The sequence below is a fragment of the Peromyscus californicus genome, unplaced genomic scaffold (genome assembly GCF_007827085.1).
Source record: "Peromyscus californicus insignis strain IS unplaced genomic scaffold, ASM782708v3 Scaffold_4__1_contigs__length_199733344, whole genome shotgun sequence".
In the NCBI taxonomy this organism is placed as follows: Eukaryota; Metazoa; Chordata; class Mammalia; order Rodentia; family Cricetidae; genus Peromyscus; species Peromyscus californicus.
In genome coordinates, this window is record NW_026294562.1 from 43,598,826 (window position 1) to 43,625,863 (window position 27,038).

General features: G+C 40.8%; 2 protein-coding genes and 1 long non-coding RNA gene across 9 annotated transcripts in view; 1 reads left to right on the forward strand and 2 right to left on the reverse strand.

Annotated features, from left to right (window-relative positions):
• Positions 1-873: 873 nt before the first annotated feature.
• Positions 874-6,841, reverse strand: CUNH9orf40 (chromosome unknown C9orf40 homolog). The gene is made up of 2 exons (XM_052712946.1): positions 6,290-6,841; positions 874-2,086 (listed from the first exon to the last, which is right to left on the reverse strand). Exons 1-2 carry the CDS (start codon positions 6,629-6,631, stop codon positions 1,931-1,933), a joined length of 498 nt encoding a protein of 165 aa, XP_052568906.1. The 5' UTR covers positions 6,632-6,841; the 3' UTR covers positions 874-1,930.
• An 80-nt stretch (positions 6,842-6,921) lies between these two features.
• Positions 6,922-14,154, forward strand: LOC128124466 (uncharacterized). The gene is made up of 2 exons (XR_008222881.1): positions 6,922-9,041; positions 10,636-14,154. It is a non-coding gene; the product is annotated as an uncharacterized LOC128124466 (long non-coding RNA).
• Positions 14,155-15,100: 946 nt separating this feature from the next.
• Positions 15,101-27,038, reverse strand: part of Carnmt1 (carnosine N-methyltransferase 1) — a 35,151-nt gene continuing 23,213 nt past the window's right edge. For all 7 annotated transcript variants that reach the window (XM_052760755.1, XM_052760760.1, XM_052760756.1 and 4 more), the window contains 2 exons: positions 19,111-19,214; positions 15,101-18,403 (listed from right to left, as the gene is read on the reverse strand). In XM_052760755.1, coding sequence (XP_052616715.1) covers positions 18,302-18,403; positions 19,111-19,214 — 206 coding nt within the window. In that variant the 3' untranslated portion in view covers positions 15,101-18,301. The remainder of the gene's footprint in view (positions 18,404-19,110; positions 19,215-27,038) is intronic.

Below are 27,038 nucleotides of genomic sequence, written 5' to 3' on the forward strand. Positions count from 1 at the left end.
TGTAGGTGGAACCATTCTTTGGGCTGGAATCCTGGACCATATAAAAAGGTGAGGGCCGGGGCTGGAGAGATGGCTCAGCACTTAAGAGCACTGACTGCTCATCTAGAGGACCTGGGTTCTATTCCCAGCACCTACATGGAGGGTTACAATTGTCTGCAACTCCAGTTTCAGAATATCTGACACGCTCACACAGACATATGTGAAGGAAAAAAAAAACTTGAAAAAAAGTCAAGGGCCATGAGCTGTCTCAGAAAGTAAAAGGTACTCGCTTCCAAGCCCAAAGCCCTGAGTTTGGTCCCCAGGAAACATAGTGGAGAGGACCACCACACAGTGGCACAAGTGTCCACACACATACACAAATAAAGGTGTACCTTTAAAAGGCTAGCTTAGAGTACAGTGTTCACCGTCTCCTGCTGTGACCTTCACATGGTGAACTATGGCCTCAACACCCAGCGAAAGCAAACCTTCTCTGCCCTAAGTTGTTTTTCTCAGAGTGTTTTATCAGAACAGGAAAAGAATCTAAGACAAGGCCCCCAGGAGGTAGAAAAGGCTTAGGGAAGGAGGGTGGAAAGGCTGAAATGAAAGAGCAGTTCTGTGGACTGATAGGCATCAGGGAAGCCTGGGCAGGCCGACTGGGGTGGGGATCAACCACAGCAAAAGCATGTAGGAAAATGTCATGTATGCTAAGTAAACATAAAAGTTTAAAAGTAGCCACTCTGAGGTAGATACTATTTATTATTTCTCATTTTCCTCTCATTGACATCAACTATCTTTTCTGAATTTTGAATTGGATTAAATGTCAAAAATACACAAACATAAATTATTCAGTAACAAAACCAGCATTCTGGAAGTAATACAAAAATTAGTCATTGATACTCAAGCATAAACAGTACTTTATTAACAATAAAATTGTAACACAATAACTTAGTAGCAACAAATCCAATAATGTAACAATTTAAGGACAAAGCAAATTAACAGGCATTGCTTCAGCTCACACTAGTGATCTCCTTTCAACAGGAAAAGCTACTAGTCTAGTGGTTGTGGCTGGGTCTGCACAGTACAGGAATACAGACTTGGCGCCAAAAATAAAATAAAACAAAACAACAACAAAAAACTATGTGTAAAGCCCACTTCAAATCACTGACTGACATCTCTCCAGGACAGGGCTAAAGTGCTACCAGTGTTGAGAACTGCAGGTCTAAAGAAATCGACAGTAACAAGAATATCCTCAAACCAAAAATCAATACACTAACCATATCATTCCTTTCCTGTTATCTTGGAAAAGCAGAGGAGAAGCCGGCATCTACTTCCTGCTCTTTATCCAGTTTTCCGCTGCATCCACTGCCTCTAGTATTTTAAATAACAGCAAATACTGTTTTAACTTTAAAAAGTTAAAACAAGCTACCCAATGGAAATTCTCACTAGTTTAAATTTTACACTCTTTTAAAACAATATTAAAACAATCTCACATTTTAATTTTGCATAGATACTCAAGTCTATTTGTTCAACCAAGAGAAGCCAATAAGATGTACTAGAAAGTATTTTATTAGCATCAGTTATATAAATGTAACCATTCCATGTACCACAAATAAGCTTTCTAGTGCAGAGGAACATTTGACAGAACAAGAGGCTGAGTGCTTCCTCTAAAGCTGTCAACGCCCCCTTTTCCAAGATAAGCATCTTCAAAGGCAGAGCATGAACACAACTCTTTTCATTAAAAATGCACACACGAAGTATGTTGCCTCCAGCTATACTATATCCTTCACAAATCTCCACTAGGATATTCAGTAGTAATTACAAGTATTTAGACTGAAAACTCTTCCTCATTTTCCAGGTTTGACAACAGTAGCATGTCAAGTATGGAAAAAAAACCACCATTTCCTTTAGCTCTCCTCAAATTCAAAGAATCCTGCTTCTTCAGCTCCTCCTGTCAGGACTCCATGTCAATCTCAACTACTTCATTCTTGTCCTGAAGCGTTTCCGTCAGGCTGTCTGCAATCACATCTTCAAGAGCGGCCACATCAATAGGTGGTAGAGGGTTTCTCCAGTACTGGAATGTATTATACTGCCAAAACTCTTCACTGGGCTTTAAGGAAAGGAGAAAGAGAAAATGTATCACCGGCTTAGAAAACACCACTACACACCCCACCTTAGGAAATAACTGAGAAAACACACACACACACACACACACACACACACACACACACACACACACACACACACCCTTGGAAAAAATTGCCTTCTTTCAGTCGGGCAGGCTGACATGCCCAGCATCACAGTACTGAGAAGCCTGAGTGGAGAACTGTACATTTAAGGCGATCCTGGACTACCCTGCCTCAAGAACAAAAACATAGTTATGTGGTTTTTTGTTTACACTCATTTATTTAGGGGTGGCACATACCATGATAGAGATCAGAGGACAACTTTCAGGAGACAGTACTCAAGTCCTCAGGCTTGGCAGCAAGTGCCTTTACCTGCTAAGACATCTTGCCAATCCAATAACTACTTTTTAAATTCCTTGTTTGAAAAATAAACTCAAACTCAAATATACTTTACACACTATTTTTCATTTTCAACAAATACAGTTTTAATTTTGGATAAACCACTTCACATACCCAATCAAATCTGTGGGTTTGTATTTGCTAATAGTTTAATTTTAAAAGAATTTCCTTCAATAGCATCTTTTCAAAAAAATGTAATGCTTTAACCTTTTTATTTATGTGTATGGGTATTTTGCCTTAATGTATGTCTGTGCACCGAGAATGCAGTGCCTGAGGAAGCCAGAAGAGGGCACCAGATCCCCTGAGACTGGAGTTACAGACTGTTGTGAGCCACCATGTGGGTTTGAGGAATTACACCCTGGTCCTCTGGAAAAGCAGCCAGTGTTAAGTTTCAATGAGAAATATGAGATTTAAAATATATATACACCCTTATTATCCACTTTTGTTTTTTTCCCTGATGTTTAGTATTGAGACTAACATAGAGGCCAAAATATTTCAGGACTCCTATGAAGTTTAGTATATAAATCTGATAAAGAGAAGAACACAGAACTGACAATCGGTATGACTGACAAATAGATCTATCTACCAAGCCAAATGAGTGGTGATCCCTTAAACATTAAGCAGTTTCCTATAAATAATTACACAATTAAGTTAAAAGTGGCACAGCATCTTCAAAATACTCCATGCAAAGAGGGCAGCACTGGAGTCCCACAGGCTGACGGGTGACAATTCTAACCCGAATGTCCTTGCCAGATCAAAGCCTCACACACTGTGTTAAATGGCACTTGCAGCCGTGGTGGCGCACGCCTTTAATCCCAGCACTCGGGAGGCAGAGCCAGGCGGATCTCTGTGAGTTCGAGGCCATCCTGGGCTACCAAGTGAGTTCCAGGAAAGGCGCAAAGCTACACAGAGAAACCCTGTCTCGAAAAACCAAAAAAAAAAAAAAAAATGGCACTTGCTACAGCAACTCCATCCACTAGGAATGACAATCACATGTACTTACTGCTCCATAAAAAAAAAGAAAAGAAAAACAAGTGAAATTAACTTTGATCTTATTTAACCCAATGTAACTAAACTACTGTTTCAGCATGTGTTCAACATTTCAAAACTTAGTGGTGTATACATTCTTTTCAAAATGAAGAATGCACCATACACTTGTAGTACTATTCAAAAGTGGCCACACGTTGATGCTCAGGGCCACTTGACAGTGGAGACAGGGGAAGCAGTCATGTTGTGGTCATCCTCTTAGACTGGAAGGCAGAAAGAATTAGTCTTCTGGGAATTTCTTAATATTGGGCTAAAGACACAATAAAGTCAAGACATAGATAGGGCTGGTGAAATGGTTCAGCAGATAACCCAATACATGTGGGTTTGTGTCTCACATACACAAAAAACTTTTAAAAGGATGTATCCAAAAAAATTCCACTTTAATAATAAGCAAATGGGGTCAAAACAGTTACTCTCTAGTTCTCATTAGAAACAGGAATTAGGATCTTTGTGAGAATTAAAAATTAGCACAGTAAATGCTCACTATTGCTAGGTATCACAAATCTTCAAATGAATGTCATTAACTCTCTCACTAGTAAAACATTTCTGCTGTTACTGGACAATACGTTACAATATTGGCTAAGCAACTGATCTGAGTAAAATTACAGTTATTAAAGATATATTTTATATATAACATATATGCACTCTTGGCTTTGTCTTAAGTATACATGTACATTAAACTATCCCCTCTCTATATACGCATATAAGTTGTGTATCCAAAAGCTTGACAACACAAAGTAGATACTAGCACTGTGCCTGGAAAGAATGCCTCTGTGCTAGCATTTCCTACCTGAGACCACAAGGTTAGGGCAAGGATTTACCGCCTAATCTGAGCAAGAAGACATCAGGCCGACACTGATGTCAGTATGCTTTATGTTATATCATTTTCTCCTGGATGATAAGCTCTTAAAACAAAACCTTGTCTTTGGAGGCAAGAGAGACTGAGAATTTGTATCTTCTCATACATCTGTAGAAGAGAAGGAACTTAAGAGCAGACCTACCTACCAGAACATTCTTGGGCTTCACAGGGTAAAACCTGCCAAATCCAGCCAGTGTGTGAGGCAAGACCCAACTGTGTCTATCGGAGTCGTGTTGGCTTGTTAAAAGCTCCCCTTGGCCAACTCTTCACTCTTTATCCCTCATGAGTCGTGGACAGAGAGACAGACTGCACCCACACTGCACACAGTATATTCAGAAAATCTGCATATGGCCTGCTTGCCAAAGATGGTCTGGAGAGGAAGGTTTCACCCCAGGCAGCACCTGTCTCTATCCAACAGTCGTGGAAGACTATGACTGTTTTAAGAAAGCAGGTTTTGAATTTCTACCAGCAATCTAACGAAAGTCTAAATAAGGTCATCTTAAATTATGTATTTACAATTTGCAACTTCACCTAGAAACAGTCACCGCAGCATTGAAGGATAATCTCTCCCCACATTTTTAACCCCAGCACTTAGGAGGCAGAGACAGGCAGATCTCTGAGTTAGAGGCTAGCCTGGTCCAGGGCCACCAGGGCTAAACAGAGAAACCCTGTCTTTCTCACAAGAAACAATGGCAAAAAAAAAAAAAAAAAAAAAAAAAAAAACACACAAAACAACCTCCATTATTTATATATTTTTGGCATGATTTTGTCATAAAATGCTTAAGACACTAGATCAGAGAAAGACATTGGGAAGATACCTTCCAAGGTGGTTGAGGTGGGTTTGCCAAGGTCGGAGGATTACACTTGCCAATCACCCCAAGCTCCATCAATTTATACCAGAACTGCTTTAAAGAAGGCTCGGGCGTTCCTAAGTCAGGTCAAGGCTGGGCGGTACATATACAATGTGGGTTATAAACTCATTTGGAGTTTTCCAGTCACATTTTAAAAAGTAAAATTAACATTTCATTCCACCCGATGTGTGAAGAGTTAATTCGTGTGCAACAAAGCACAGGTCCTGAGCCTTCCCCCCACCCCCGTTTTTTTTGAAACAGGGTTTCTCTTTGCAGCCTTGGCTGTCCTGGAACTCCTGTAGACCAGGCTGGCCTCGAACTCAAGAGATCCGAATGCCTCTGCCTCCGGAGTTCTGGGATTAAAAGTGTGCACCACCACCACCACCGCTAGGCAACTCTGAGCTTTTATCTTAAACCAAATTTTAAAGATGTATTTATTATGTATACAGTATTCTGCCTGCAAGATAGATAGCCTGCACGCCAGAAGAGGGCACCAGATCTCATTATAGATGGTTGTGAGGCACCATGTGGTTGCTGGGAATTGAACTCAGGATCTCTGGAAGAGCAGCCAGTGCTCTTAACCTCTGAGCCATCTCTCCAGCCCCCTTAAACCAAATTTTAAAAGCCTACTCTTTTACACTTACAATACATAAATTTGGATAAGTTGCATTTCTTAGTATTTTTTCTGGATCACATGGCTAGCCGCTGCCAAAACAGACGGCGGGGAGCGATTCCCAACGACCCTTTCTCATAGGACTGAACATTATGAGCTAACGGGTCCTCTTAAGACCCGACGACAGCCCTTCCCTTCTGCCAAGACCAGCACCATGCTCAATTAATTGGTGGATCTACCGGAAAACCTACGAGTTCGACAATAATCGCCGTTACACTCAACGCTCCTCTCCCCTTTTGCCACTGAGCTGACCCTCTAGAGGGCCAAGCACGGGCTTTACCACTCGGTCCAGCCCCTCGAGTGGGCCGGACTTCCGCAGCCCGGGACCCGGCTCCCGGCTTGTGCGGGGCGGACCTACCTGGACGTGCGCCCCGGCGGCTGCGCTGCCCGCGCTCCCCGCCCCGTCGCCGCTGCCCCCCGAAGCTCGGCTGACCCGGGGTTCCTCCTGCTCGCCCGGAGGTGGCTCTCCCGGCTCCAGGCCGCGGCCCTGCCGCTCCTGGCCGCCGTCCCCGCCCCCGCGTCGTTTGCGGGGCGCAGCCGCCGGCTCCGCCATGGTCCCCGCGTCCCCCTGGCGTTTGCGGGGCCGAACCGACCCAGACGGCGGGACCCAGAGCGGCGGCTCCTCGGGGAAGTCGCTGAGCAAGAGCCGCTTCCAAGGCACGCGGAACGTGAGCGGCTCAGCCGCACGCCGCTTGGCCATGGGCCCGGGATGAGCGGCACGCGGGTGGCTACGGGAGGGCGGAGGGCGGAGCGGAGCTGCGGGCTAGGGCGCCCCGAGGGCGGCCGGGACGTTGGGGAGCCGCAGCGAGGCGCCCGAGATTCGAACCTGCGCCTCAATGCGCGCGCAGTCGTGCCGGTCCAACGCGGCCGCTGGTTGGTGTAGGCTCACGGCTTGCGTTCCCGAGCGTCCTTGCGGCCGGAAGTGCGCGGCTCGAGGAGGCGGGGCGTAGGGGGGTGTGGCTGGTAGAAGGTGAGCGGGGCGGGGCCTCTCCTGCTGAACCCTGGCGGCCCGCTCTGCACCTGCACTGTTATTCGCATTCTCGGGCGCTCCCCTGTTCCTAAACGGTCCCGGAGGCAAGGACACGGGCGGGAGCGGCCGAGAAACCCCGCGGCCTCGGAAGTCCAGATAGGGAGCGGGCTGGGGCCCTTTCACTTTTTGAATCTAGTGCGGCCGAGGTGACTGCTTAGCCTAAGCCCTCCCCCTCCCCTCCCCGCTTACCCTGCTGTAGTCTGGCGGAGAGAAATGCAAACCGTGATGGGTTTGCTTCAGCTTGTATTTTAGCCATTTGATAAAAGCAGTAATTAGGGGCCAGGGCCATAACTCAATGATAGAGTGCTTGCCTACCATGCCCAAGGCCGTAGGTTCAATCCCTAATGCTGTAAGGAGAGGAAAGGGGGGAAAGTGGTAACCAAACAAAACTAAGGAAAATAAAGCCATCTGTACCCCGAAGGAGCAATCCTCTAGAGCAAAAAAGCATGCAAGGAAGATTGTGTTTTAGCTCTAGGTACTGAGAATTTTAACTACTTTAAAAGAAGGAAATGTGTATGGGTGTATTTATGTAGGTGTACCACGTGCATGCTTAACCATCTGTGTTTAGAGGTGGACTCTAGAAGGTTGTAGGAGGACTGCAAGTATTAACAAGCACAGACAGTAGTGTATCAGGAAGTTTAACCATAGCTTTTCTGATTGATCTCTCCAATTGCTGTTTGCAGTTGATAATTTTTACACCTGGAACAAATGAAAAGTTGGCCATTTTCAAACTAGTGACACAGATCAGACATGAAAGATATTAGTATTCTGACGCCGCGTCTGCATGGTGTGTTACACCCGCCGCAGGGCACCTTGGCTCTACCCGCCAAGGCCCGCGCTCTGTATCATTACCAAAGAATTTAGTCCTTCCGATGATGATTTATTCTGCGTAGACCCTGCTCCAAAATGATAGAATACAGCGTGGGCAAGTGGCTCGTGCCTTGCCCCCCAAATTGTGAGAATTAGCATATGTACACAAGGAAGTAGAAAGAACGCACTTGGCTAAAATAACTGCAAAAACATGCGAGTTGCCTAGCCCAGTTTCAGAAACAGCACCGTACCAGAAGGGCTAAAGAGCATCTTGTATGCCTCCCCACTGGCACCTCCTCTTTTCTGTGCTCAAGTAGTCTTGTTTCAGCCTTTGAGATATTTATTACTTCTACATTATTTCCCTATCTAGCCACTCACCTATATATATTTGTAAAACGTTTTTGGTTTTGCTGATATTTTAAGATTTATTGAGGTCTAACTGACATATAATAAACTGCTTATATTTCAAACGTGACATCCCACTACATATGACTGTGAGAACACACATGATAGTGCATATATCCATCACCTTATAAATCTTTACCTTGCCTTTCTGTAATCTCCCACGTGACCCCCTTCACATCCCCTTAAGTATCAGATTTGCTTTCTATCATCTACTTGGCATTTTCTCTATTTTATATAAATGAAATAATGCAATATATACTTTTGATTGTCTTTTTTCCCTTCACATAAGTATTTTAAGATCCATGTTATGTGTTCTTTACTTTTTATTGACAAGTAGTATTCCACTGCATGAGAATGTTTATTCATTTGTGGATGGGTTAATTACTTTTCAGTGAAAGTTATTATGTGTAAAGCTGCTAAGAACATTGGTCAAAAAAAAACTTTGTATGGACAAAGGCTGATTTTTACAAAGAGTTTTCTGCAGTTTAAAGTTTGTTTTAGCATGGGAAGGCTGTTGTTTATTATTTTATTTTCTTTACATCCTCACCAGCAAACATGGTTGACCTGGTGGATCTGAAATGGATCTCATGTGACTTCAATTTGCATCTTACTCAGTATAGTTGGACATCTTTTTTTGTATTTATAGATTTTTTTTTTTTTTTGGTTGCAGAAACTCATGTTGTATTTAATGGTGTTCTTTGCTAAACAAAATCTGACCTAAATGTGATTCAGAATGATGAGTCCTGTTTTTCCTTTTGGTTTTGGTCTGCTATAAGGGGTCCTTCTAATCACCTCTGCCTCAAAACCTGCGCTTGAACTCTAGTACCTTCTCGGCCCACTGTGGATAGCTGGACGCTGGTTAAAGGTGTGTTGCCTCTTTAGTTCTCTTTAAAAACTAGTCTGGGTGTCCTTTTTTCTGGTTTGTGAGAGCCTTTTTATTTAGTACTCTAGAAAATATCTCCTATGGTAATAGTTGGTGTTAGAAATACTGACTTCTACCAACTTGAGTCTTATATTTTCATTGTATGGTATATTACTTCTAATTTATTTTTGAGACAGGGTTTCAATATGTATCCCTGGCTGGCCTTGAGCTCTCTAAATAGACCAGACTAGCCTCAAATTCCTAGATCCATCTATCTCTGCCTCATGTGAACTGGGATTAAAGGTGTGTATTACCAGTTCCAAGCTTAATTTTATTGTTATGTTGCATTTATTACATTTATTGTGTTTGCACATGTCAGAACACACAAGTGGTGGTCAGAGAGAGAACAACTTGTGAGAGTCAGTTCTCTCCTTCCATCTTGTGGGTCCCAGGAATAAATTTAAGATGGTCAGGACTAGCGGCAAGTGCCTTAACCCATGGAGCCATCTCGTTGGCCCTGCCATGACTTAATTTTATTGTAGCAAAAATAGATCTGCCACATCTGTTTTAGTTTGTATATTATTTTGTCTAAACATTTTACAGTGTCTTGTTTTTCTTTTCATACTTATTACTTTCATTCACTTGGAGTCAATTGTGTGTGTGTGTGTGTGTGTGTGTGTGTGTGTGTGTGTGTGTGTGTGTGTGTGTGTTTATGCTGGGGACTAGTACATTCTGTTCTCATATGAGACAGTTGTCACTGCTCACTGTTCTGTGGTTCCTATTCCATTCTTCCCTAAACTTACAGCATTGGGTACTCTCTATTCAGCTCAACTATTCTATTTGCAGTTGTGTCTCGATAAAAGGTATCTACATGTTTACAGCTTTATAGGCGGGTTTGACAGGGCCAGCAAAACATCTTAATGGATAAAAATGTTTACTTCCAAGCCTAAACCTGAGTTCAATCCCTGTAACCCATATGGTGGAAAGACAACTGACTTCAGCAAGGTGTTCTCTGATCCATGCCAAGTGTGCAAGTTCACACACATACACACACACACACAGGTGTTGTGTCTATTTATTAAGAGATTTTGACAGCAATAGAGCAATCCTTGACTACTTTCTGGATTGCCTGTAGGACAATCAGCCCCTGGCTCTTCCATATTAAACCACATATAGCATTTCCCTTTGGGTCTTTTGAATTACAGTGGATTATAGATTGGTTTGGGGAAAATTTTTATCTTACAATATCAAGCCTACTCCTACTCAGGAGTATTCAAGCTCTAGTTAGATTTTTAAATGTCCTTCATTAAAATGTTATAGTTACCATGATAGAAAGCTTCTACCTTTTGACCAGGTTTAACTTTATAACTTTGGCATAATATCTTTGTTGCCCATAACTAATACCTTTACAAGACCTTGCAAGTAGTACTTGCTGTCACTTTGCCCTCAGTTGGACCAATCTTCTTAGTCAAGGAATGTGTCCACTTAATCCAAGTTGTCGTAATACTTTCTTAGTGCTGGTGGAGCCTAAAATTGAGTATAGTCTCTCCAATTGTTTATTTGGGCTTTTGAGACATGTTCTCGCTCTTGTACCCAGGGTCACCTCAGCTTCGTTGTATTGTAAAGCAGGTGCTAGGATTGTGGCACACAGCAGGCTCAGCTGTCTTCCTTTCCAATGCTAACATTCAAGCTGCAATTCTCCCAATTCTCCTGCTTCAGCTACAGTCTGCAATTTCTGGTATGTTGTTTTCATTGTTCTTGAAGTTTAAAATGCTTCTGAATTTTTCTTTTATTTTTTTCCTGACTTCTATTAAATAACCAGCTATTTTTAATTTCATTTCAACCCCTTAGCACTTTAGCTGCACCTCTTTGCATTCATATTCAGTGGTTCCCCTAAGGTTAATATTCATCTTGAACTGATTTTCAGAGTCTGTGTTTAAACTTTGTACTGCTTATGTAAAACATAACCCACGCACAACCTATTTTTGTACTGGCCAAATAGTGTCTTCTACCAATTCTGCTTGTCCCATAGTTTGGTATAAAATGCAGTCTGGGGCTGGCCAGGTAGCTCGGCAGGTTGCGGTGCATGCCACCACTGGCAACCTGAGTTCAGGCCTCAGGCCTGTATATGATAGGAAAAACCCACTGACAGTGGGTCCCCTGACACTGAGCTCCCCGGTGTGGCTGGCAAGTTTACACACATACAGTGAACAGATGTCACAAAAATAAAATGTAGCCTGGTTTATCTTTTCAGTACTGAACCAGACGTTGGTTTTTAATAACCCCTTTCCCCGGTTTTCTTGGTAAAGAAGGAATACCTTTTTAAGAATGTACTGTTTTGTTTGAGAGTTCCACTATTTCATGCAGACTGTCCTCCAGCTCCTGGATTCAGGCGACTAGTCCTTCTACCTCTGCTTTTCCCGCTGCTGGAGCTACCAGCAGGAGCCTCTGCACATGGCTTGATTCTGCTTATCATTAAACATGTCTGCTGCAGACTGGCAAGAACCTTACAAAGCAGTTTTAAATGGTTGGCTTCTAGTTTTTGTTTTGCAGATCTTGTAGATACCAATTTTTAAGATGTTGAAACCTATTACCAGTTGAACAGGTAATCCTCCCAAGCATCGAATCCTGGTCAGCTGCTCAATGTATCCAACTCTGGTCACCATATTGAAAAGTGCAGCTCACACTTGTTACTCTTGTCTCCCACACTAGAAATGAGTTTCTGGTAATTAGGGCTCTTTTAAAGAGTCTTGGTGTTTTTATTTTTTGAAATTATATTACTTCCTCCTTTTTTTGTCCTCTTTCCCCTTACTCTTTCCAATTCATGGCTGTTTTATGTCTGTGTATATTCCTAAATATATAAGTAAATCTGCTCAGTCTGTATGTTATTTATATGTGTATGTATGCTTGTACAATACCACTTGGTATTGTGTAACCAACTGGTGTGTTCTTCCCTGGGGAAGACTTTTTCCTGATCTCAACATTTCTTAGTTGCCTGTAGTTTTTTGTTTTTTTTAAACTAGGGTTAAGGCATTGTGAACTTTCCCCCTCCCATGTTAACATGTCTTTTGGTGGTGTTCTTGTTCAGTTCATGTTTAGGCAGTTATGTTCATGAGACTTCATGGATACATAGCTTCTGTGACATCAGGCTCCTTGTATTTTCACTGATATAATCAAGTGTGTGGCATATATTAGGTGGTTAGAATTTGTTGAAATAGTGACTGTCATTTCTACTTAGTTGTTTCATGGGTGTGTGATTACTGCATTCCACTGTTTCCTAAATACTATCATTCATTCCCCCAGGATTCATACCAGAAGTATAGCTGTATGTCCCCATAATCTTGTATTTATTCACAGTTCACTCTTTGAGTAACTAAGCATCTGCTATGGAACACGTTAAATAACCCCTGCCTGTTGCTGGAGTTATCTCCAGTCCCACTCGGGCCTGCAGCTACTCAGTGTATATATTTAATTTATATATGGTGATATTTTATTTGTGCTGAAATGTGATTTTATTTGTATGTTAACAAATAAAGTTGCCTGGAGATCAGAGGTCAAAGCGAGCCATAAGCAGAGTTAGGCGGTGGTAGCACATGCCCTTAATCCGATCACATGGCAGGCGGAGTCTCGGTGTGGTCAAGGACACAGCCAAGCTTGGTGACACGAACCTTAAATCCCAGTAACAACCATAGACCTGGAGGTCTGTATAGACAGGCAGTGACAAAGTCATGTGGTTGGGTTTAGAGCCAATGAGAAGGCAGAACAGAAAGGCAATAAAAACACAAGTCAAGCAGGAAGAGGTCTCTCTCTGTGGGGAAGCTACTTCTGGTGGTAAGCTAAAGCTAGTCGTAGCTACTGCTCTGATCTCTTTGGCTTTTTCCTCTGTATTTGGCTCTGTGTTTCTTATTAAGACTGTTTAGTAAATAAGGCTGTCAAATAAAGGTGATTGAAAATAAAGGCAGAGAGGAGTTAGTGGGCAAAAAGGACCTCTATTTTGATTGTCTGGTAAAGGCCTAAGGAGAGTGAAGGGAAAGTCACAGAGTGGGAGTGACCCTCAGCAGAAGTCACAGCAAGTGTGAAACATCCCCAAGTTCAAATAGAACATAAGCACGCCTACCTGAGCAAAGCCACCATAGCTTTCTTTCCTCAATGCCACGGTTTTCCATCCCATAATACACACTTTTCACCTTTACAAATTCAAGTTGGACCATTTTTATTCTTCTCAAGTATCTGATAATGTCTGAACATATATGATTGCAGTTTTAACTGTTCTCTGCTAATTTTATAATCAGTGTTAGTTTGGGGCTGGTCTAATTTCACTGGTCTTTCTCCATTTCCTGCTCTCTGACCCACATAGCAATTAACAAGATTCCATCTAATTATGTATATGCATTGGTCTGTGTATGGATATGTGCACCTGTGAGCCCATAAGTGCTGTCAAATCCCCTGGATCTAGAGTTACAGGGAGCCTGACATGGGCGCTTGGAATTGAACTTGGGTCCTCTCCAAGAGTAGTTAGTATGTGCTCTTAACAATTGTTGATTGGCCACACATTGGGAACTTTATTTGCTGGGTATTAGATATTTTTGTTATTTCTATAAATATTCTTTCTCTGAAAGGCTGTTACAATAGTCAGTTTGATCCTATGTGAAACAGGATGGCATGTGTGTGGACAGAAAGCAAAGGGTCCTGGAGGATCGGAACTAGAGCCAGAGATGAGCTTACCAGTGTTAGAACAGGAGATTTAAACAAGAAGCAAAACTGAAAGTAACCATGCCGGGCAGTTGTATCACAAGCTAAGTCATTTCTGGAAGAGGGAACATCAATGAGAACACACCCCACCCCTTCCCCACTATGCCTGTGGTGCATTTTCTTGATGTGGGAGGGCCCAGCTCACTGTAGGCTGTGCCACCCATGGGCAGGTGGTCCTGTGATGTACAGGAGAGCAGGCTGAGCACGCTATAAGGAGCAAGCCAAGAGAGATCAGTCCTCCAAGGCATCTGCATCAGATCCTGCCACCAGGTTCCTGCCCTGTTGGAGTTCCTTCCCTGACTTCCTTCAGTGATCTACTGTGCTGTTGGACTCTGTAAGCTGAAATAAACCCTTTCCTCCTCAAGTTGCTTTTGGTCTGTGTTTTTGCACAGCAACACAAACCCTAAGACAGTAACTGTCAAGGTTTTAATTACAGGCTGAAATGGAGTAAGAGACTGTGATGGCTATTCTTGGCTGTCAACTTGACTGTATCTGGAATGAATTACAGCCCAGAAATGGAGGGCACACCTGAGATCCCGATCTTGAGGAAGGATGACACATGCCTTTTATCCAGATTTTGAGGTGGGAAGGTACATCTTTAATCTAAGCCACACCTCCTGCTGGAAGCCTAAGGACAATGGAAGAAGGAAGGCTATTCATTCTTTTGCATGTTTGCCCTCACCTTGTCAGAATATCCATTCCTTCACTGGCATTGGAGTCTACTTGATGATTTCAGCATATACAGAAGACAAGCTTGAGACACCCAGCCTTCTGGGTGAATAAATATATGTATTCATGCTATAAGTTCTGTGACTCTAGAGAACCATCATACAGAGACTAAGGCAGAAAAGGGATCCATTTCTCTTTCCACCCTCCTGAAACAGTGCACCGAGGTCAGGTACATTAACAGATAGGTCTTCACAACTCAGGGAGCTCTGAAAAGACTTCTGCAATATTGTGGATGGGCAAATGCTGTAGGGATGGAGTATAAAAGGTCCCTCAGTAGTATATATGTTAAAGGCTTGATCCCTGATGATTGTTTAGCAGTGAAGGCTCTGACCTCACAAATGGATTATTTTTTTGATGACTTCATACTTGGATGGAGTATTAGGAGATGAAATCTATGAGGTGGATATACCACTATCAGAGCATGCCTCTGGGACTATTTCTCTCCCTGGCCCTTCTAATCTCATGCTTCCTCTGCTTCCCAGCTGCCATGTGGTGAGCAGCTTCACTCCACTCTGCTCCTTACTCCCCCCCCAAAAAAACAAACAAACAAAAAACAGCGAAGTAAGCATGGAGAGAAACTCTGAGACGAAACAATAAACCCACCATCCTTTTTACTTTAAAGGCACGTTGTCATAGTAACAGAAAATTGATAGTACAGAGGACAGAAAGGACCAGGAGTGGAGAAAATACCAAGTCACAATAAAGTGTAAAGTCCTCCCCAGTAGGCTTCTGCTGAGACACTCGTGGAGGCCTCTGCCAAAAGTCTTCAGAGACTGCTCCCCACCCCCAGTGATAAGGAAGAGTTAAGGAAAATGAACCCAGATGATAAAAATGCTCATCCTGGAACTTTTTTTTGCAATTAGCCTTTGTCAAGACTAATCCTTTTCCTTGGGGGATTCACAATTCACGATAGCGAACATGAATGAAACAATGTGAAGAAAGTAACTACTACCCACCTTGGCAAACTCAAAGGTCAAATACTCACTATAACTAACTTTCTAAAAGCATACAAAAATTAGGATAACAGAGTTGAAAAGAATGTGATTAAATAATATTTCCATTATGGCCATCATTACACAGAGGGAAACAACCAACAAAAACTGTTATAGCAATTGGCAGACTTTAATATTTAAGAAAAATTAAGTCCATATACACATTAAAAATATAGGAAATTTCATGCAGACATGAAGCTTCCAATTCAACCTTCTGGCAATGTTTAGAATGTGAATTACATATAAATACCATATACTTTACAGTTCTCAAACTTGATTATTTCATACTGTCATTTCTGCAGCTTCCCTGTATATTTTATATGCCCTATCTTGCTCATTGATCAGAACCTAAATTTGCACCACTTCAGAAAGTTGAAATTTAAAAACAGCAAGCACATGATCACCTTATGAAGATGAAAACATTTGTGTATAGAGCAAATTTAAGAAAAAGAACTTAAGCCGGGCGGTGGTGGCGCACGCCTTTAATCCCAGCACTCGGGAGGCAGAGCCAGGCGGATCTCTGTGAGTTCGAGGCCAGCCTGGGCTACCAAGTGAGTTCCAGGAGAGGCGCAAAGCTACACAGAGAAACCCTGTCTCGAAAAACCAAAAAAAAAAAAAAAGAAAAAGAACTTAAAACTTAAGGCTTACACACTTCAATAGACCTAAATATAAAAAAATAAAAAACTAAGCTCCTCCAGTGACACTTCTATTGATTTATACCACATTTCCACATTTAGAATATATTAACTTCAAAAGCCACAAGAGAAAAGAGTGATGCAAATTTATAAGGAATATTTTTAAAACATTCATGATATGAGGAAAACTAGAAATAAATGAAATAACTGATTTCAGAGTTAAGTAAAATATATAATTTAGAAATGTAAGTAATATTATTAAAGAGTAAAACATGACAGAAAAGAAAAAACTCTAGGTAACAAAACCAACCCAGTGGTGACAGTCTATTCTTGTCTTTGTAAGAAAAACAAAACCAGGCTATAAAAAAACACTACAAAATGAATAAAAAGCATTCCTAAATAACAAAAAAAAAAAAACAAAACAAAACCAAAAACATGCATTCCTTGCTCTTCAATGTCTTTTAAAATACATTTCTTTAAATTTTTTTTTGTTAAAAAAATAATTCTGGGAGATTTTTTCACCCTTGCAAATAGTAAGTAATGAGAATTTCTTTACCAAATGAACATTTATGAAGTACTGAACACTGGAAGAAGAAGAAATAATTTTAAAAGGTAAGGAGACTATGTATTTACATGGCCAAAGTAAAATTCACTCCATGGAGCCATGTACTGCATCGGGGAGGGCAGATGAGAAAAAGTCCCACACTGTGTAGAACTCCAACCAGAAAGAGCAGATCCTACAGACTCCCCAACCTAAGCAACACAAAGGCCTGAAGACGTACAGTAAGGCTTCCTATTAAAGCATGGCAACATGGCAGTTCAACCACCAGCATATATTAAATCCATCTAATCCAAATGTCACAGAGGTCATAACCATCTGTGAAATATTCAGCAAGAGCTTTCTTTTCTTGTAGAAGTTAAAGTATCAGTCATCTTTGCTTTCCTAGCTAATGGAAACGGAATAACCAACGTTAAAATTAACAGCAACAACTCCCTCCCAAACAGGCCTCCCTAGAGGTAGAAAATTAAAGCAGCACACACACTGTTTAAACTCCAACTCTATCAGGGACAAAACTGTTATTAATCCGAAATTCCATGAATAGTTGCTGCCTAGGATATTGAAGACACAGACCATGGGCATTAACTTATCCCTGAATTTCATACTCAAACTTCTCACGTTAATTCTATCATGACAGTTTTTACTAAAATACACTTTAACTAAAAAAAAAAAGTGCTTGCTTTCATAAGCCACATACTTAATAAAAGACATCATTGTAAACATTACACTGACAAACTTTATAACTCATTTCTAATTTGAAGTTATGTTTCAGATGGGCAGATTTTATTCTTATTTTCCCAGTTACTCAACACTGCTTAAAAAAAAAGAAAGAAAAAAACTTTTGTGTTTCTGAATGTTTATATCTTACATATTTTAAAGGGATCCAGGAATTTCTATAAGATTCAGTTTAGCATGGATAAAGACTGAATTTCTCTGTTGATATATTTCATTGAATTTTCACCTGTGATACAACTGAATAAATACTTCATAGAAGACATATCTGATGCCTCTCTAAATTCAGCTGAGGTAAGGAAAAAAAAGTCCCGAATTTGAATGAAACTACTGGAAGAACAGTTTCAAAATTCTTTAAGTATAGATTACGTAGGTCCAATGAGAACAGAGTTCCAGTTCCAGATGCTAAATATGACAGAGGATCCTTGGACTCTTCTAAAAGTAACACAGGTAATGTAAAACCCAAAAAGGAGATTAGTATGGACTTTAGCATTATCAGTCATTAATATGTCAGACTTGTAACAGCTTCATGAAGACTGGAGTTTAGGTTTATTTTCTTAAAGAAAGACAATTCTGGGCTTCAAAGAAAAAAGTACTTGAAGATATTTCCTCCATTATATATCTGCATGGGAGACATTTTCTCCATTTTTTTTCTTGTGCAGTATGAATCTGCATGGTATAGTATATTTCTGAAAAAGGCAATAGATATTAAGAAAATAGACACTATTTCTAAATTTTGTTAGGAATAAGAAGGCACCACTGATTTGAGGTTGTGTCCTGTTGTCACTGATAGTTGACTGTGAGTTGTTTATTTCAGCATTTGCTCATATTAAACTTTTTTCTGAGTAATATCACTTAAGACCATTACTGTGGTTTCCGGACCACAAACAAAACACATTCATAGTAGTATTTCATCATAGAGAGATCATTCACAGTATATGTTGACAATACAGATTCTTTTTCCACCTGTAATACAAACAAAAATTAAAGTAAGATCATGATGACAACACTATTAACAAATAAGATGTTAGTAATGGCAGGCACTATCCTAACTATATTTAAACAATAGACTGATAACATCCATCATCCCACTTACAAAGTAACAGGTCATATAAGTTCAGTATCACACCGCTAACACTTGGTTAAAAATGGATTCAAATTCAGGCAATCTTAACTATGAAGTACTATAAATGCATTGCTTGTCTTTATTCTTAAGAATAAATCCATTCTTTTATAAATGAGTGGAACAGTCCTAAATAAGTAAATAACCAACTCAACAGCCAAAGTACCGTAAAGTCTTATTTAATAAGGGGGTGGGGAGAGGAGAAAGGCCAGGAGGTAGAAAATAAGATAGAACTGTTTCTTTGATGCCTGCCTTCCAATCATCTGCCTTCTCCAGAGCCTAGTCTACTCGGTACCTGTCAGTAAGAGATTACCCAGGCCATTATCAGCTACCATTTATTGAAGGTCTATTTCAACAAGAATAATAGTTTTCCCTTTACATACATATTGTTCCAAATCTTACAATTAAGAAAGCTATTTAATAATACCTTTTCTATCTGAATTGAGAAAAAGAAAAGTGAAGAAGTAAAGTTAGTAACTGCTATAATGTCTGTATTCCTGTTGAAAGGCTTTGCAAGCTAAACTCTGGCACTGTTTCTTTCCATTCTTACCTCCAGCTGGAATCCATACTGAAGAACAACATTTTTAATATCCTCATAGCTCAATTCTATAGACAGTTCATTGGCCAGATTTTCAAAATGGTACAGTAGAGGACCTATGGTTTGAAGATACTATGAGTGAGTTACATGAACACTGCATGCCCTAGATGTACTAGTTGAGTAGGAAATACGGGAAAAATGAAAAGGTCCACTGCATTTGCTGAACACAGTCATCCAAACTTCTGCAGTTTCAGCCAAGAAAACATCACATCACAGTTGTGCCCTCAGATTCCTCTGTATAGTCTTGTCTCTACCTTTGACTGAGTTCATCATCAATCCTACATAGAGCTAGCCATTTATACTCCTCAGACAACAAACTGAGATGAAAAAAAAAAGTCAAGAAGAGAGATAAAAGTAACAGGTGAGACAGTTTCTGCTCCTAAGAGGCTTTGCCATTCTGTGATCCTGTAGGCAAACATTTTCTTCTCTTTTAGTTTCTAGGTAGGGTTTTTCAATGTAGCCCAGGAGGTCTTGAACACTAAAATCTTCCTGCCTCAGCTTCTCAAATGCTAGGAATCTAGTCATGCTGGCCCCTCTTCTATTTTTTTTTTTAAAGATTTATTTATTTATTATGTACACAGCATATATGACTGCATGCCAGAAGAGGGCACCAGATCTCATTACAGATGGTTGTGAGCCACCATGTGGTTGCTGGGAATTGAACTCAGGACCTCTGGAAGAGCAGTCAGTGCTCTTAACCTCTGAGCCATCTCTCCAGCCCCCCTCTTCTATTTTTACCCTACCTAAACCACTAAAGTAAATGACCATGAATATAGTTTATATGTTAGCACACCCTTCAAAATAAGTGTTCTTTAAAAACCTACTTTTGCTGGGCGGTGGTGGCGCACGCCTTTAATCCTAGCACTGGGGAGGCAGAGGCAGGCAGATCTCTGTGAGTTCGAGGCCAGCCTGGTCTGCAGAGCGAGATCCAGGAAAGGCACAAAGCTACACAGAGAAACCCTATCTCGAAAACACCAAAAAAAAAAAAAAAAAAAACCAAAACAAACAAACAAAAAACCTACTCTTACTAGCCAGTTTCTGACCATCTGTTCAGTCCTAAACTATATCAAAGTCTTTGTATAGAGTGCAGCGCCTCGGAGCAATCTTTACAGCCTTTGAAGCTTATTTTATGCTTGTTCCACTTTTATATAAATGTTTATTTTATGTGCATGAATGTTTCACCTGCAAGTATGTGTATGAACCACGAGGAAGGCAGAAGATGACATCAGGACCTCCTGAAACCATAGTTACAGAAGGTTGTGAGCCACCACTGTGTGGGTGCTGGTACTAAATCTGGGTCCTCTGCAAGAGCAGTAAGTTCTCTTAACCACTGTGCCATCTCTACAACCCCTTTGCTCTATTGTTTTAAGAGCATCTGAAAATCAGTTTTGTAGGTATACACTCCTCCCAATAAGTCATATGTAATTGTCTTTCCACTTCCATGTTTGATCTCAAAAGCCTATAAAGCCCTATCCCTCAAACTCAAACTTTAGCTATGCTGATATATTATGTACCCTAATATAACTTGCCTACAGATCAGAGAACAGAACAAGCCACTAGACTAAACATAGAGGCCTAGCACTCGGGAGGCAGAGATCCATCTCGATCTTTCTGAGTTCAAAGCCACCCTGGACTACATTAGATTGACTCAGTCTAGGAGAGAAACAGAGCCAGGCAGTGGTGGCACACACCTTTAATCCTAGTACTTGGGAATCATATGCCTTTAATCCCAGCACTTGAGATCTCATGCTTTTGATTGGGAAGCACACACGCCTTTGATCCCAGCACTAAGAAGAAAGTAATGGCTGGGCAGAGAAAGGTATACAAGGTATGAAGAAATAGGAACTGAACTTTTTTCAGGCTGAGGAGTTGGTGAGGGAAGAGGTGGTGGCTGTGGCTTGTTCCTTTGTGTCTCTCTGATCTTTCAGCATTTACCCCAATATCAGGCTCGGGGATTTTTTATTAAAAAACCTATTAGAATTTGTGTTACACTGTGCTTCATAATTTTGCTGAAATCCATCTAAGTCTTCAGGCTGCTTGTTCATTCTTGCAATGGCTAACCTTGGTTGTCAACTTGATGCACCTGGGAAAAGTTGTGTCTTTTTTTTTTTTTTTTTTTTTTTTTTTTTGGTTTTTCGAGACAGGGTTCTCTGTGTAGCTTTGCGCCTTTCCTGGAACTCGCTTTGAAGACCAGGCTGGCCTCGAACTCACAGAGATCCGCCTGCCTCTGCCTCCCGAGTGCTGGGATTAAAGGCGTGCGCCACCACCGCCCGGCCTAGTTGTGTCTTTCAATCGAGGAATTGTCTCCATTTCAATCGAGGAATTGTCTCCATAAGATTGACCTGTGGGTATGTTAGTGAGGCATCTTCTGGTTTCTAACTGCTGTAAAAGAGCCCAGTCCACTGTGGGCAGTGCCATCCTTAAACAGCAAGCCCAGGGTGTGTAAGAAAAGTAGCTGAGCAAGCAACCCATAAAGCAGAATTCCTCTGTAGTTTCTGCTTCGAGCTCCTGCCTGCCTTGGCTTCCCTGTGTGAATGACTATACTCTGTAAGCTAAAATAAACCCTTCATAGTACGTCCTTTAGAACTCATTTACTGTAGTGTTGTATCACACACTACTTTCAGGTAAATATCAGCATTCTCATATCTGCAAACTAAGCATCAAGCAATATGACACATATGAGTGTAGTATATACACATATGTGCACACAGAGGTCAGAGGATGGCACTAGATAGCCCTCTCTATCATTCTTCACCTTATTTCTTTGAGACAAGGTCTCTCACTGAACCTGGCACCATTTATGGTGGTGGCCAGCAAGCCCCAGTGATCCTCTCTCTTATCTCTGTCTCCAACAGCGCTGGGGTTTCAGGCATATTCATGGCAACATCTGGCTTTTCATTTTATAAGATGTTTTTATTTTATTTATGTGTCAGTGTTGAGTGTATGCCACATTTGTACGGATACCTGCAGAGGCCTGAAGAAGCATCAGATTCACCCAGTGCTTGAATTACAGGTTGTTGTGAGCCACGTAACATGGGTCTGAGAAATGTACTATGGTTCACCAGAAGAGCAGCAAGTGCTCTTAACCTTTAAGCTATGACTCCAGGCTGAATACCTGACTTTGTATGTGGGTGCTAGGAATCAAATTCAGGTCCTCATGCTTGCACAGAAAGCATTCCTGTCCACATAACCATCTCACCAGCCCAAATATGTCTTTAAGTTTCTTTTAAGTCTACCAAAATGACTAGTAAGTGCTAACTGTCTAACTTAAGTGTTTATAACATTACCAGTCAAGGACAAGAACTGTGGTATGAATACACTCTGTAGTCTTTTGTTATAAATTGTCCTTTGACAGATATCTCTACATATTTCAGATCTTCCCTTACACAAAGACATTTGAGACAACAAATATTTTCACTGACTTGGTTCAAATTGCCAAAAGAGTTAGAGATGGAAGATCCCGTATCCTAAGTGCTTGAGTACAGGTGTTTCAGATTTTGGAATATTTACATATACAAAAGGAGATAGAAAAGGGGACTGAGTTGAACACTAGTTTGTTTCATATATACTTAATCACATAACCTAATAGTCTGTCTGGACAGTATGGACTACCAAGGGCTTTGCTTACAGTAAGGCTATACCAATGGGCTATAACCCTAAACTCTAACACTAATTTTACACAGTATTTTTAGTGCATATACACTCCCTGTGATCTATCAGATGAGATCATGTATTGAACTTGCTACTTAGCATATCAAGATTTTAGATTTTTGAGCAATTTAGACTTACTTTTTTTTAATAAGCCCAGATAAATTCTTTATTATACAATATTTAAAAATTGAGAATTGTGGCTTATTTTATATACAATGGATATAATGTATGAAACAAAAATACGTTGTCAGTCACCACCCTTTTGTGTTAGTATAGCTTTACCATGCTGTGCAGTTGATTTTCTTAATCTTTGGGGCCTGCTACCCAGCTACCAAATAAATATACAGACTTATTTTTACTTATGAATGCCTGGCTTTAGCTTGGCTTGTGCAATTTAGACTTTCAAGTTAGGAAAGATCTGTGTAGATTTTCACTCATAACTGCATGGAGAGTATTGTCTCAAAACTTTATCGGGGTGAGATGCAATGGTACCATCACTCTGAAAAACAGATCAGTAGTTTCTGGCAAAATTTGCTCCGCACTCATCATATATAACTAAGAAATTTCTTTACTGGGTGCTAACCCAAGAAAAATGAAATCTTGTAGCCACATTTAAGATTCTGTGCCAAGTGTCCATAGCAACTTTATTCCTAACCAGCATAGTATGGCAAAAAAATCAAATGTCCATCCACTGAGAACTGATAAACAAAATATCACCCATCCATCCAGTGACGTATGACTCAGCAATAAAAGGGAACACCACACTGGTTATGCAGCAACCTAAGTGAGTCTCAAAGCATCATGCTAGACAATGGAAGCCAGATACATAAAGTAAAGTACTACACTGTATGGTTCTGTTTATATGATATTCTGGGAAGGGGAAACTGGAGTTACAGAAACCCAAACAGCAGTTGCCAGGTTTTTTTTTTTGTTTGTTTGTTTTCAATTATCATCTCTCTTCATATTAAGAGAAAGAACAAAGATGTATTTTCCTTGATCATAAGATATAGAGTAAGCTCATAATAGAAAGTTAAGGCATCATGAAACAGCATCAAAAGAAAAGATACACTATATCTCCTTGAGGGTTTCCTTGATGCACAGTGAGAAGAATTACATATTTGCTTTAGCATCTTTCTAAGGAATGTACTTACTGTGGAAGTCTTAAAACTACTTATCCATTTCTTGCTGTTAGGAGAGAGGTCCAGTCTAAAATTTATTGGGCATACCTGTTCATTAACTGACTTTTAGTGTTAGCCCTTATCTAATTATTTTTCTCTGATAGAAAATATAATTTAACAAATATATAATATTAGCAAATACTTTAGGCTTTGTGGGCCACATATACTCCCCATACCTATCACTTACTCATATTTTTTCCCCTTGCCCTTTAAGAAAATACAAAGCATTCATAGATGATAGGGCCAGAAAAACTGGATAAAGGCTACATTTAACATAGACTTAACAGTTACAGTAACAAGTCACTGGCTTTCCCTAACCTGAGGAAGGTTATAAAAAGTGTCTTAACTTTTCCTTTAAGGCTTTTGTAAGTTACAGAGCCTTACAACTCTGACTTGACGCAATTTGGGGAGCTGTTCACTAATTTTGCTTCAATGTCAGAACCAGAAGATTGCTGGCAGTTGCAACTCTTACATATGAAAATATTGATTCTAGTCTCTATAATCACATAGTAAAACCCACTTCTAAGGGGGCTGATACATTCTCAGTGTACAAAGAAAACTAAGCCTCTACATCCATATGGCTGACATCAAAACCATAGAGATGTCTTTTACTAGTATAAATGCCGTTGTATCGTGTCTCTAGGCAGCCAATCTCCCCGTCTGACTTTGTCTGTTCTTGCAAATCTTGAATACATTCATCTACAAGCATAGCAGTCAGTAAAGACCCACTATCTGCCAGGGTCCACACTCAGTGACTAGGAGGCATTAGAGCCTTACTGTCATACAACTCAGAGATGGAGAAAAGGGGAAAGGGGCAGGAACTGGGGGAGGATGCAAAGCCAGATCACTAGAGGCACTGCGTATAACCTTGAAGAGTAGGAGTTATCAAAAAAGCTATACAGTTATATCAAAAAAGCTATACTGACGGGCACAGATCTGCATGTTGAAAAGGTAACCCTGCTGATGGGGGATGAAAGGAAAATGAAAGGGACATGAAGTTTCAGATACCCCAAGGACTACTACATCTTACTCCAGGGAAGCAATGATGAAGTTATAGCAATGGTTCTCAACTGGGAACAATCCTGCCTTGCTAAGGAACATTTTCAATGTCTGAGGATGATTTTTACTTAGCATACTGGGGGATACTACTGAAATCCAGTAAGCAAAAGCCAAGGATGCCATTAACAACCCTGTGATATATAGAACAGACCCCCTGCCACCATCCCTGAAGAATAAATAACCCTACCCCAAATGACAGTAGGGCCACAGTTAAGAAACTAGGATAAAGTCAGAGGTACTCAGGAACTTTAAGAAGTTCAGCTTTCAGCTCAACTCTGAAGAGGAGGAGGTGATATGGACTGAATGTCTGGGTCCCATGTCTCCCCTTCCCAGTTGATGTGTGACAACCTTAGTGTTGAGTTCAGCTGCATGTGAAGTTGGGGACTATTAGGCAACAGGAAACAATTATGGTTAATAAGAGCATAAAAATGGGGTCAAGACCTGGCATAATTAGTCTCTCCATGTAAAACACCTGGTCAAATGCTTGTCTTCTGGCTCTCTCCTCTCCAGCCCCACAGCCTTACTTACCAAAGAGTCAGGTAAATGCACAGCATCAAGAAAGCAGCTGTGCTAGCTAATTTTATGTCAACTTGACACAAGCCATAGTCACCAAAAAGGAGGGAGCCTCAACTGAGAAAATGCCTCTAAGATCCAGCTGTATGCAAGCCTGTAGAGCAGTGGTTCTCAACCTGTGGGTCACCACCATGGGAAAACACAGATTTCTGAAGTCTTAGGACCAGAGACACCATTCAACAGCAAAATTACAGTTATGAAGTAGCAACAAAAATAACTTAATGGCTGGGGGTCACGACAACATGAGGAACTGTATAAAAGGATAGCAGCATTAGGAAGGTTGGGAACCACTGCTGTAGGGCATTTTCTTAATTAGTGATTGATGGGGGAAGGACCAGCACATTGAGAGTAGTGCCATCCCTGGGCTGGTGGTCCTAGGTTCTATAAGAAAGCAAGCCAGTAAGCAGCACCCCTCCATGGCCTCTGCATCAGCTCCTACCTTCAGGTTCCTGCCCTGACTTCCTCCAATGATGAACAGCAATATAGAAATATAAAGCTAAATAAGCCCTTTTTCCCATTTGCTTTTGGTAATAGTGTTTCATCAAAGCAGTAGTAACTCTAATTGGGACAGCAGCTATGTGTAATCTATGACTGCAACACAAGAGAGCCTTCTCCAGACATCAATCTGGCTGACACCTTATTCTTGGAATCCTATCTCCAAAACTATGACAGAATAAATGTCTGCTGTTTATCCAATCTGTTAGGCATTGTTTTAGCAGCCCAGCCTAATCAAAAGATCAAAGACTTTCTCCCAATATTTGGTGAGGGAGTTTGAGCAGATCCAGGTATAGAAACATATCAGGGAGGCACCAGAATCATCTTGAGATATCTTAATTTTTTTTTTTAATCCATGAAAGACAAAACTGGCTTGGAACACAAGAGCATTATTTGAATCAGAAATACTGACAGAGAATTAAAAGCAATAGGGGAAAACATGCAATTGGGTAGAAGGAACAGAGTAAAGAACCAGCACGTGGTACAAAAAGTAAAGAACACTGATTTTATCAAGGACATACCCATATTTAAGGAAAATTAGATTCCTTATTATTTTTAAAGATTTTGCTTTTAATTACGTGTACATGTACAGGTATATGAATGCTGGTGCCTGTGGAGGGAGGCTAGAGGCATCTGGAGCTGGGGTTATAGGTGTTGCTACAGGTAGCCACCTAATGTGAGTGCTGGGAAATGAACTCTGATCCTTTGCAAGAATAGCATGCACTCTGAACTGCAGAGCCATTTTTCCAGCCCTGATTATTATTTTTAATATTCTTTAACTTATACATGCAAAACACTCTATTTATAAAGTATTAAGGTAAGGTAGGTTTTTCCATTATTGTAATTCCTCAGATTGTTTGGGAAGCCTGTGACTAGATGACTGGCAGGTCTAACTGTCCTTGTAAGCTGCCTGATCCATGACTT

What these genes read in the sequence shown, in the direction of transcription:
- CUNH9orf40 (XM_052712946.1), bottom strand. Translation starts at nt 6,631, where the DNA reads ATGGCCAAGCGGCGTGCGGCTGAGCCGCTCACGTTCCGCGTGCCTTGG. An exon ending in CCGCCGGGGCGCACGTCCAG is followed by an intron (nt 2,087 to 6,289) that starts GTAGGTCCGCCC and finishes CTTTCCTTAAAG; the next exon opens with CCCAGTGAAGAGTTTTGGCA.